The sequence below is a fragment of the Tympanuchus pallidicinctus genome, unplaced genomic scaffold, assembly GCF_026119805.1.
Source record: "Tympanuchus pallidicinctus isolate F22 unplaced genomic scaffold, pur_lepc_1.0 scaffold15, whole genome shotgun sequence".
Classification (NCBI taxonomy): Eukaryota; Metazoa; Chordata; class Aves; order Galliformes; family Phasianidae; genus Tympanuchus; species Tympanuchus pallidicinctus.
In genome coordinates this window covers 20,806,284-20,819,327 of record NW_026294669.1, presented here as the reverse complement: position 1 = coordinate 20,819,327, position 13,044 = coordinate 20,806,284, and the positions used below count along the sequence as shown (strand labels likewise).

At 37.0% G+C, this 13,044-nt stretch overlaps 1 protein-coding gene across 7 annotated transcripts in view; it reads left to right on the top strand.

Moving 5' to 3' along the window:
- Positions 1-13,044, top strand: part of LNPK (lunapark, ER junction formation factor) — a 38,587-nt gene that overhangs the window by 20,552 nt on the left and 4,991 nt on the right. For all 7 annotated transcript variants that reach the window (XM_052675600.1, XM_052675595.1, XM_052675598.1 and 4 more), the window contains exons 9-12: positions 3,659-3,883; positions 10,111-10,216; positions 10,852-10,922; positions 12,195-12,365. In XM_052675600.1, coding sequence (XP_052531560.1) covers positions 3,659-3,883; positions 10,111-10,216; positions 10,852-10,922; positions 12,195-12,365 — 573 coding nt within the window. The remainder of the gene's footprint in view (positions 1-3,658; positions 3,884-10,110; positions 10,217-10,851; positions 10,923-12,194; positions 12,366-13,044) is intronic.

Genomic DNA, 13,044 nt, shown 5'->3' with positions numbered 1-13,044 from the left:
GAATTAGTAATTTGAAATTCATAAAATAGCTGGTAAGTTAACATCTATACTTCCTTAGATTTCTATTGTCTCAGTTTGGAGACAAGCTGATCAGGGAGCAGAACTCGTTACCTTAAGCACTGGATAGATAATGACCAGTCAGATTGGACTTAAGTTGTACGCAGCAGTTGGTGGAAGGTTAGTTGGTATATGGTTAACTTGCAAGCTGAAATAGAAACTCACACATCTAACAAATTTAGTTCAAAGATTTTTATCATTCAGCTTCACATAGTAGTTAGCTCTCAGAAAACCACTGGTGATAGAACTAGAGGGAATGACTTCAAGCTGTGCCAGGGGAGATTTATATCTAAATAGTACTTTTCTGAAAGAGTGGTCGAGTGCTGGAACGGCTGCCCAGGGAGTTGGTGGAGTCACCGACCCTGGAGGTGTTCAAGGAGCATTTGGATTTTGTGTTGAGGGACGTGGTTTAGTGAGTACTATTGGTGAAAGGTAGTTGGTTGGGCTGGATGATCTTGTAGGTCTTTCCCAACCTTGGTGTTTCTGTGATTTCTGAGAGTTTGAACTTATCACAGAGAAGAAATGAGACCCTGCGTTGATCATTCAGCAGCTTCATCGTGTGCTGCTTAGCTCTTTTCAAAGTTTTTGTGATTTTTGATGCACTTGTTAATTAATACAATTCATCTCTTAAAATTACAGCTAGTCTCGATGTTTGCTATTAGAAAGTCCTGGAAATTCAGAAGGAGGGGAATTTGAAAACTGAAGTGTGATTTTTATGTATTCAGTGCTTTGAGGGGTGGAGTTAATGTTCAGAACTCTGTCCTTATGAAGAAAATAAAGTGGGGAAAAAAAAAACACAGTAATATCCTGTTGTTACCTGTTCCCTTCAATGTGCTGATACAGCTGTTAGCAGTGCTCTGTAATTGAGATTGCTGCATGACCTGAATTTAAAAACAGTGCAATAACAGATGGTTGCAAGTTGTGGGTTGGGTACAGACAGCAAGGATAAAGAAATTGTTGGTTCATCTTTACCACTAAAGCCAACAAGTTTGTGAACTATATCTTGACTGGCGTTGTGCTGTAGATATTTTAAAAACAGTGTACACAAATCAAGTTTTGAAGTGAAGGAGAAATAAAATACCTTTGCTCTTAAAAGTGAAAGATACAGCTGTCTCACCAGTAGCAATATCTCTATAAACCTGCAAGAAATCATACTGAACCATCAGTTGGGAATAGCCATTTTAATCTGTCTGCTTATGTATGAGTATTGTTCAGTGCCAGTAACTGAGGGGTCAACACACCTGAATTGAGGGAACTTAGCACACCTGAAGGATAAAAGGCCCATTTTCAAGTTACTTGTCTGTCTTCTTACAGATAATTTACAGATGGAAAGTATTCATTTGGGGGGGGGGGTGAAGAAACCTTTGAAAACTGCAAAACTTAATTCAAACTACTTCAGCAGTTGCTATATATTGTTAGAACAGAGACAAAATGAAGACTTTCTTCAATTAACTCGTGGGACTTTCATTATGGAAACCTGAAAGTTTACAAGAGGTTCATAATTAACATGCAATATATTATTTATAGATGATTTATACTTTTTGGGCAGAATTTTACAAGCTGCAAATGTGTAAATGAAGAGAGTAGTTATTCTAGTGCGGGTTAATTTGAAATGTTGCTAGTAAAATCTCTCACAAAAATCTCTCCGTGTTGGTGAGACGTTTATCGTAGATAAATTCTCAATTGAAATTCAATTTCTGACACAGGATTAGTTTTAAAAGTAGGAACATGTTACCAAGGAGACCTTTAAGGAATTTGTGCAACCTCACCAATTTATCCTGTTATGCAGATCTAGAACAGTTTAAATGAGGGGACACGTTGTACTTGCTAACACCAACTTCAAAGCATACAGAATCTTCGTACTTGTTGGGTGATCTAAACTGCAAGATGAAGTGTCAGTTAATGCAGCAATGTGCATGATAACGTAGAAGGGGAAGCTAATAATGTGTTCTGCTTAGTAGGAAACTGAGCTAGGTAGATTTTTTTTTTTTAAATAAGACTGGTTGCAGTCTTCTGACTGTGGATGATGATATTTTCTTCCTTTTGGTGTACATTATCTCTCTCTCTCTCTCTCTCTCTCTCTCTCTCTCTCTCTATGCACAGATTAGTAGGCCAGAACATAGTCTACATGTTGCAGTTTCATAGCACTAGGTGTTGGCAGTTGACCCAACTGAACTTTTGTTTGACCTGATGCTCCAGTGATAGCAACTCTTCCTTGGCTAGTGTAAGCTCATGTTACATGCTCACCACCCCCCATAGCGCATACAAAAGCTTAATGTGGTACAGAGGTTGCTCCTTCAGACTTCAGCACACCCATCTCCCCCTGGCCATCCAGTTGCTAATGAGTTTACTAACTACTTTCTAGGAGCTGACACTCCAGCCTGCCAGAAACTCAGCAGTCTCTCCAATCTTGAAACTCAGGGAGTTGAATTGAACGTCCAAACCAAATGTTAAATGCCTTATTTTATTTTTTAAAGATAAGCAAGTTCAGTCAAAATATTGTGGGTGCTGGGGACTAGTTTTGGAGGCTATTGGTTAGTGTCTGGTGTAGCCATTTTGGGAATACAATTTTTAGATTAAGCTATCATATACTAACAGTGTTAATGTCTGGAGTCCTGAAGTGAGGGTTAATTTCAATTTAATTATTTACAGTAGAGTATTTCAAATGTTCTTTGGAGGTAACATGATATAGATAGGATGAGAAATAGTTCAGTGGTTGCTATTCCTGGTCACCGATCCTGCCTTGCTTTGGTGAACAAACTTGTATATAAATGTAATAGAACTTCAAAATGTCATGACTCGATTAAAATATCTAAACCATAATATATTACTGGGATGATATTCCTTTTTTTGTTAATGAGAGCTTTGTCTTGGTGGAAGAGAAGCTGAAGAAACATATAAAAATGTTCTTAGAAATAATAGTAACTCAGTGGTCACAGATTGAGATCAAAGTAAAACTATTTGAACGATGTAGTAGAGTCTTTTCCTGCTTTGTGACAATCCAAACGTGGCTTGTTGGTACATTTATTGAAAAGAGGGAACAGAACTGTATTATCTATTTAAGATTAGCAGTGTAATATTTTGTTGTCATTCTAGACTTTTAATTTATACAATCTGAAATTATCTAATCTGAAAATTTCTTAATAGCACTGGATACTTAACCTGGATATTTTAGGCAACGACTGAATAGTTTTTATTCCCATGGAAAACGAAATGCTTGGAAGCGTGTTTAAATCATAGAGTAAAACAGAAATAACAGGTTCCATCTGTGCTTTCTGGTTGGAATTTATCTGTTTATCTGTCCAACTTTCTGCTTTAGAGTACAAGATTATAAGGTAAGCATCTGCTAATTTTCTTCTGGAAGTCTTTTACCCCAAGTACACAGTTAATGATCGTTACTATTAAAAACATAGCATTCTGTACAGGCTGTGTTTCTATGATATGCTCAACCATTCAGTGGCAATCTTTAGTTATAGGCCTTTCTGGTTTTATTTGACTCGGTTATTTCTGGCTGATTAAAATAGCAGGCTAGTGATATTAACGTACTTATTTTTTGCTTATAGTGTTAGATGTTAAAATAAGTATGTGCATATCTTGTCAGAAATTCGTCAGAGGACTGCAGCTCAAAGAAATGCTTCTACACCCACACCTGCTACTCCTAAGCAAGGCTCTCCAAAATCACTTGTTTTGGCAACACCATCTCCTAATCAGCAGAGGGATGCATCTGCTCTTACTGGACAACCAGAAAGAACTGCTGTGCCACCCTTGCAGTCAAACATTCTACCAAGACGCCCTGGATCCCCAGCTACTTCAGTGCCTGGAATGGGTAAACAGAATGCTTACTGTTATTTACAGTTTATATTGTTTTCTCTGGTTACCTATAAAATAGGCCATTTTCAGACAGTATGGAAATGGCATTTCATTTGGAAATTGCAGAGCAGTTATCTGATTAAGCAGGAGTTCCATATTCAATTAGCTATAACTCTTTACAGCTGGCACCTCTTGATGCTGAAACCTATTGCCTGAGCTCATTTAACTGTTATGGCTTCTTTGTTTAAATGGCAATAAAACTTTGCAGTGTTCTGTAGTCAACAATATAGCATACCTTTTTATGTTCTTAGTTTAGAAGAACTCTACAGTTATATAAATCAGATATAGAGGAGAACACTTTCCGAACACATTCATGTTTCTGACTAAACCCTGCACATATTTTTTTAACATGCATCTTGACATTTATTTAAATTTTTACTTCAGCAGGTATACTCAGGCAATCTATATTCATAGATTTTAAGTATGAAATACCAAATATGCTAGAAGAATTGTCTGTGTTGTATCTGGATTTTTTTCTAAAATTGCACGCTAGTTTGGTGCAATAGTCAAAAGTTTACCAGCAGGTCAAAATCCTGTAGAAATGAATGCTCCTTAAAACTTGGTTTCATATTCTGGAAGTATTTTTCCTTTTGTTTCTGGTTTCCTGTTGTGAAGGAATGAACTTAATTGAATTGAGCATGTGCCATTTGGTTTAGGGAGGGATGCTAAAATTTGGGAGATTTTGAGAGAAGGAGAGGCTTTGTTCTGCTCATTGAAGGTGAATCAGTAGGGGCCAGATCCATGGTTTGTTTTTTTGCAAATTGTTGCAGACATTTGTTGCAGAATGTTTGGCAAGTTGGATTTCAACACAGTGGAGGAGATCACAATCTCAAAAATATAGAATCCTTAGAGTTGGGAGGGACCTTTTAAAAGCCGTCTAGCCCAACTCCCTTGCAGTGGAACAGGGACACCACAGCTACATCAGGTTGCCCAGGGCCTGATCTGGCCTCACCTTAAAAGTCTGCAAGAACGGGGCATCCACTGAATCTCTAGGTGACCTGTTCCAGTGCCTCACCACCTTCACTATAAGAAGGCTTTTTCCATATATCCACTCTAAATCTACCCTCTTTGAAACCATTTCCCCTTGTTGTGTCACCACAGATCCTTCTGGAGAGTCTGTCCCCTTCTTTCCTGTAGCTCCCCTTCAGATATTGAAAGGTCCTTCTCAGGTCATTTTGGAGCCTTCTGTTCTCCAGGCTAAATAGTCCCAGCCCTTTCAGCCTGTCCTTGTAGGAAAAGTGTTCCATTCTATAGATTATTTTTGTGGCCCACTTCTGGATGTGCTGCAACATGTCTATGTCTCTTCTGTACTGAGGAAGCCACATCTGGATGTAGTACTCCAGGTAAAGCCTCACCAGTGCAGAGTAGAGGGGTAGGATCAGCCCTCATGACCTGCTGGCTGCACTTCCTTTGATGCAGCCCAGGGTACAACTGGCTTTCTGGGCTGCGAGGGCACATTGTTGGCTTACGTCCAGTTTCCCATCCATCACTACCCTCAGGTCTTTTTTGGTAGGGCTGCACTCAAACCTTTTGTCCCTGAGCTTGTATTTGTAGTGAGGGTTGCCTCAGCCCAGATGTAAGACCTTGCACTTGGATTTGTTGAACCTCATGAGGTTCACCTGGGCCCACTGCTTAAGCCTATCTAGATGCCTCTGTATGGCACGCCATCCACGTCATTGAAGGTGGCGTGGTGACTACATCAGCTAATTTCCTTAAGTTCTGGGATGTGTCTCATCAGGACTCGTATTCTTGTGGATGTTAAAGTTCCTCAAGTGGTCATGGGGATGCAACTTGCCAAGATTCTTTTCAACACCACTGTAATTTGGTGCAGTGTTCATGAGTAGCGATCTGTTTACTGCGCTTTGTTAAGCCTTGTTACTGCTTAGTAATTGTGTACCTTTATTGTGAAACTGCTAAATTTGTTTTTATCCCTGAAGTGAACTATAATGGCAAGATATTAATACTTGATTATCTTGAAGTACTGTAAATTAGCTTCACGCACCAAGGAAGTGGTCATTTGGGTTCAAAAAGTGTTTACTGAAACCTGCTTGTTGGAAATTCTTTAATGAGCTTAAAATCACATGTGCCTTCTTGGTTAAGATGCTGGCTTTGTAATCAAGTATCAGCAGTCTGCTAGTTTTCTTATTGGGGAAAAAAGACATCATTGGGTACAATGAATAAGCTGGGTGAATTTTAGCCCTTACTTGCAGAAAGGATTTAGAGGAGGAAGAAAAATTAGCTTGTTTAAAAGGACAGTTGCCAAGACTGTTAATTAAAATATTTAATGTGACTTTGATGACAGTGCTTTGTATGCATGTGCTTTTTTTCTACTTAAATGTTAGTCTGTTGCAGCAGTGTTCTGTTGTATGCTGTAACTGTCAGTGTCAGTGTGGAAGCCTTGTTTTCTCTTGAGTTTTCCCAAACCTTTCAAGCATATAAAATCTTAGTCATGCAGCTGTAGTGGGAAGTATGTAAATTCACTATCTGTAAGAGTAATATCATTGCCTCTAAGTTTATGCATGGCTTGCAACAAATGTGAATAGCCTTAATTATCTCTAAAGTAGAGAAGATTAATAATTCATTTTCATTATACTATATTTTGTAGAGGAGAATCAATTTAACGTGTATTACCACGGAGCTCCCATATGTTTGAAAATTAATAACCAGCAGGTAGTTGAGAGTTTGCCAAGCTTTGCAAAAATGACCAGTCTTTCTACAATGATTGCTTTTGATGTTCATATTAATTACTGGTGTCCATAACAGCATGAGAGCTAAGATGGTTGGTTTGAGTTATTAGTAGTCAGGTAATTGAAGTTTTCCTTGGAGCATGTTGTAATGCTAGGTAGTTTTAGTTAAATTTTACCTTTTTTAACTACTGGAAACTTTGTTATGATATATGAGGCATATAAAAATTTGGTCTTTTGGATATTAATCAGTGTTTGAATACTAACCAGATATTGAGGAAAAAAAAATATGGTAGAGTTTCAATTTTATTGCAGATTATATCAGTCTTCCAAATCTTTGCCATTGCACTCATATGTTAAACATTGACCATTCGCTTTTTTTTTTTTTTTAAATGGAAGCATTGAGTTTTTTCTTTTTCTTTTCTTTTTTTTTGTGAAGCCTTAGGAAATTCAAGTTTCACTTGAAGTTTTCTCTGGCCAGCCTTTGGAAAAAAATCTGTAAAATGTATGGTTCTGCCTAGTTAACATTGTAGTGAATTTCTTCTGGTAACTGCTTTGAGGTTTTTCTTTGTTTTAAGTACTACTTGTTTGCAGAATACAGGAATATCTTGAGAATGCTGATTTATGTCGCCTGATTTCAATTCTTTTGTGAAAATGAGGATGATTTTAAAAACAAAACAAAAAACAAACAAACAAAACCCAATATGTTAAGAATGAAACTATGTGCTTATTGGAGACATGTAAATTGTGATATGTTCTGATCAAATCTTACTGTTTATGTGTAGATCAGGACAAACCATTTAGGTCAGTTTTCAAGAATTGATGAGAGGCATTTTCTTTTAGAAAAAGCACCCTTAATAACAAGATTAATCTCACTCTCAGTGTAGGACTGTGAGAGGACATAGCTCCAAATGTTTGAGACCTACTTTGTGAAAGTTTTCTTTTTTTTTTTTTTTTTTTTTTTTTTTAACCTTAGGAGATGTAGATATATTACTATTGAACTTCAGGTTTACAACTGATTGTAGTGCATTTTGGCCGTGAATCTTCCCTTTGCTTGCATCTGTGAGGTTAAAAGGCTTGAGAGAGAATTGCTGTCGGTTACATTTAATGCTGTTTAAGCAGAATGCCCATCTTAGATCAGCTTATTAAGTGGCAAGAGCTGCTGTGTTGTCTTTGCCTCTGTATGCCCATAGCGTACATGTTGCTTCTCTGTGGGTGCTTATGAAGGAATCTGCTAAAAGTTACTGGAAGGAATGACTTCAACTAGGGGCAGCTAGGGCATACATAAAAGGGCTACAGAAAAGATAAATTTATCTTCCGTGAAGCTTGAAGCCTGCTCTTTTTTTTTTTTTTTTTTCTTGTAGTGTCTTTCAGTTAAATATCCTTCTGAATTAGTTCAACTAATCCAATCTATGAAACACATTTCCAAGAAAAATAATGGAATAGAGAATCAAAAGCTGAATGTGTGGTCACTGAAAGCCCTTCTAAGCTATGTGTTTTATGTAAGTGTTTTTATTGGATATATTGAATAGTTAAAAGCCAGCACTCTTCCCTGAGAGAATAGGAGTTGCTTTTTGGGCCTCGAGAATTTTACTCCTAAGGATTAAATATACTCAGTTTTGCATGGCTTCAGATTACCCCACATTCATTTCTTTCTCCTTGGCATTGAGCAAAATCATAGCAACAGGACAAGTTGTCTGGAACTAATGCCGTATGTTGACCCACGAGGCTATAGCATTGTTCAGCTGTAAGTATTTTTTCCTCTGTGATGTGTTAGACGTTTAGTTAATGAGCTGCCAAATATGATGTCAGATGCTGTAGTAGCTTTTTCAACTGCTGAATGAGCTTTCAAGTATAGGTATTAGTCTCTTGGGTTAGTGTGTGTAGCATGGTCTTTGTCTCAGTTAATTGTGTGAGATCCTGGAAGGAACCTCTTCTTATCATTAATGTGGGTGAATTTTGGACTGAATAATATGCAGAATCCTTGCTCATGTAAAGAGTCATTTCAGGTCAGAATTTAGAAGGCAGGACTTTGGAGGAAGTGTGTATTCTCACAACAGTGCAAAGTGTTCGAGCTGTAGAGCAGACTGCAGTTAATGTAACCTTTAAAAAGAATCTGAAGGGTTGGGATATGAAGTTAATCTTGAGTGGTAAAAGTGGTCTCAGAAGGATGTGTTCTAAGGTTCTGTCCTTTAAGATGAGAAATCAGATGTTTTCAGTTGGTAGCACTTATTTGAAATTAATCTGATGTGGATGTTGGTTGGTGATTGGACACACAGTTAAGAGATTTAACTAAAACTAATTGATCAAGCAGTTTTTCAAACTGAAGCATTGTCTGTAGCCTGCAGGTATAACAATGTGATATGCCAGTTCTGGGAGGCATACATCTTGTTGCATAGAATTACTGTGGATTAAAAGCAGTATTTCCTTTAAAATAGTTACTATTAATTAACAGAGAAGTGGAAGGCAGTATACGTTGCCGTATAATCTGATGAATGTGTTAAATTTTTGAATGTACTGTAACTTATCTTGTGTGTGTAAAATGGCTTTTGGCCAGGAGTGTCCTTGATTTGAAATGCTTGCTATTTGAGTGGTCAGGTTTTATTGTATTTGTTCACTATGTCTAACTTCTTCTGTGTCAAGACTAGAAGGGAAGATAGAAGTGTGAATGTAAGTGACATATGGAAATTGGTAGTTTGTGATGGTGTTGAAGCAGACCAGAGGGTTTCAAACTTTGTTGGAAGACAAGTGTGTGCCATTGCTGTGCTGTAATTGCTGTATGTGAACAGAGATGAAGGTGGTAGCACTGAATGTTTTTGAAAGGAGTTCTATTTTGGTAGTAATCAGACACATACGGAAATATTTTCATATCACTGATCTTCTGACTACTTTGACTAAGCACAGGTTCTGAAAATATCCAGCTTTCCAACAGATATTAGATTACCAAAGTATCAGATGTCTGGGTATGTTTAATGTGTAGACTGAATACATGTGGTACATATTTTCAGTTAGGCTCCTGCTGCCTAGGGACTGCAGAAGCCAATGGATGCTTCTTTGGTAGTGTCCTTATTCTTTTGCTGTTGGATTGATTTTTTTTTTTTTTAAATTTTTTTTATTCCCCCCGCCCCTCCCAGATTTGTTGGCATGAACTTGGAAAACTACATATGCAGATTTGAAAGTGTGTTAAGAAAACTCAAAAAAGAGCAGTACTTTTCTTAAAAAGTCTATAATTCTCAGTCGTCATTAACTACTATTGATACATTGTTTTCTAGAAATAAATTTAACAACGTGTAAAAGTAAAATGAGTTAATGTAAGCTGAAGGAGAAGGTGAACTTTCAACTGTTGTGGGTTGAGAAAAAAATTAAAGCTTTCCTAGTAAATGAAGGAATATACATTTTATATTGAGTAGGTGGGATTTTAATGGCACTAGCATGCACACGTGATGGATTATATACAACATAGTTGAAAATCCATTTGATACTTTTCATGTCTTCCTAGGTCTTCATCCTCCAGGCCCTCCTTTAGCGAGACCTATTCTTCCTCGAGAGAGAGGAGTTATGGATAGAGTTATTGAATATTTGGTTGGTGATGGTCCTCAGAACAGGTAAGACATTGCTTAAGGGAGAATGCAAACAGTTGAATTAGGGAACTTAACCCTTTTTATTTAAAAAAAAAAAAATAAAATAAAAAAATCAGGAGGGTCAAGACTGTAAGTATTGCACATTTTTAAAATGAAATGGCTGCTGCTGAGTGCTTCATGATGTCTGTAGGGAAAATGGTAACTACTTTGAATGGTATTAGTCATGATATAAAAGTAATAAACCTTGATACTCAAGTAGGTGAATAAATTGTTCAAGAAACCCAACCATTTATTTATCTTTTCACTTCAACTTTATTACTATTATAAATGCTTTGCCTTCAGAACTGTCCAGACATATCTGAACTCCCATATTAGCTGTGGTCACTAATGTGGTACAAATATTTAAATGATTTTGATGTTATTTTCTGAAAATACTAGTATTAAAAGTCTATTCAACTATGAACTCTAAATTGTAGCTGTTTCTAAACCAACTTTAAAAATTAAGTATACAGATTTAGTTGGCCTTTAGTATCAATTTCACTGTGCAAATTAATTTTTTAGAGTAAATATCTAAGCTATTGGTGTTTAAAGTAAAATGTTTCTCCTGCTTCAGTGCCTTATTACTTAAAGGTACAAAATTAAGTATTAATGTTTTCTAGGTATGCCCTTATATGTCAGCAGTGTTGTTCTCACAATGGTATGGCTCTGAAGGAGGAGTTTGAATATATAGGTAAGAACTCATCTGTAGACTGTACAGTAGACTGTAATAGCTGGCTTGTTTCATAACAGGCATGTGTGATGCTTCATTTTGATTGTGGCAAAATACTCAACTGACACTGTGAAATGCCAGTTCACACAGGAACAGTTTTATGGTAACTTGCTTCTCTGTATCTAAAGATTCACTTTAAGATTTGAAGAAGTACTTTACTGCAACTTCCAGGACAGGGATTCTGTGCAAAAAAACTATTCAGTAGAAATAAACCTCCTCCAATGCATCCCTGAAAATTGCTTTGAACGGTTCTCAGAAGGGTTTTATGTTCAGAAACGATCTGACATTAAAGTTTTCCTTTTTAACCAGAACTTAAAATTTTGCTTTGGCAAGAAGATCTTGGGTAGATATTGGAAAAGGACTGGGAACAAGCCCTGGGAGGCTATATGTGAATTTATGGCTGACAATAACTTAAGACAGACACAGCTCATTATTGAACACAGATGTTTTATTTTGCCTTCTTTCTACCACAAGTGTAGGCCTGATGTTTGAAAAATGAGGAAATGCTAGATAAGTCTATTTAATCTTGTTTCTCTTAATTTTGTGAGAAAATATATAGCACTTTAAAAGAATGAGATGAAAGTTTCCTCTGGGTCTGAATATATTTGGTCTATATGTCATTCCTTGCTCAAGTGTATTCACAGTTCTGGTGTGCAAGAGATGACCATTTCCCCCCACTTGTGTCTTGGTGAAAATGTGTTTAACTGTATAAAATGTGTTATGTGGTATACAGTATTTCGGAAGAAAATTGCCTTTTCCTAACTAAGCATCACTGGAGCTGAATGCTTCTCTAAGAGCAAATAGTGAGGAAATGTGTTAGAGTACACGGCATCCTTTTACTTGAAAAACAAGCAGAGTGACATCTTAATAAGAAGGTAATCTGCCAGCTTAGGTCTTCTGTAGGAAAGAATAGAACGGCATGTGACAACAATTCATGGTACTGAATTGCATTATTTTTTTTGTCATCTAATATTTCACAATTATGGGCAAAAATATCCATGCTGAAGTGCAGCGGAGCTGAAAGCAAACAGGTATTTAATAAGTAAATGTGTGCTGAAGGGAAGAAAAAAAAGCTAAATAGAACACTTGTAGAAATTTGATGGGAATATGCTTAGGTGTTGATAGTCATTTAATTCTCTTTATAGTATTTTGGACAGTCAAGATATTGTGCAGGGGTAGGGTGAAACGGTGAAATCGGTCAGTGAGGCTAATTACTGGATTGCTTTTGTGCAGCATTTAGGTGTGCCTACTGCTTTTTCCTGAATCCTGCAAGAAAAACGAGACCTCGGGCTCCACGGCTACCAGACTTCAATTTTGAAAAAAAGCAACTTCCAGAATTGCAGTCGGAAACAGAGCATCCAGAATCAAGAGAGAGAGAACCGCAGGGGATTCGGCAGACAGAAGGTACGTGCTCACCTCGCCAAGTCTGCTCTTATTTAATGCCCAGTGAAATTGCCATTTCCCATGCATGCAGCTATTGAATGTGCCAACTGTTATTGATATGTAGTCTGTATGTTTGTCTTTACGGTACGTTGGGATTTCTCTACCTGGGTGATTTTTTTTCTATAGAAATAGCTTCACAAGTAGGTACAGTCTATAATTTTTCCAATCTTTTTTGTTCCTGCTTCTAGCTTAACTTGTTGATGCTGCTGTTTTTTGTCCCGAACTCCAAAGTTTCTTGATATCATGCAGTATGTTCAGCACAAATGATATCACAGCAAAATTATTTATACTGTTGTTACTGACAAACACATGGAAAACAGCACTGTAAATAAATTAAGGAGGGAATACATCTCGAAGTGGTTAACTTCAACTGTGTTCAGCAGGTCATTTGATTAAGTTGCATTGGAATTTCTGCCTTTGTTCCTTTTGCTGTTTTCCTCAGGGCAGGAAAATCTAGTAAAAACCTCCTTGTTTAAAATCAAGGAGTTCAAAGACAAATTGTCAATTTTAATTTAACATAGTTCCTTTTGAGACATTTTATAGTCTGCAGATACAGTAGGCATCTGGTGTACAGCCAACAGGAAGATGCAGTGTTTTAAAAGACTTTGGAAATTATAATTTAGAACTAAAGAATCTCTCT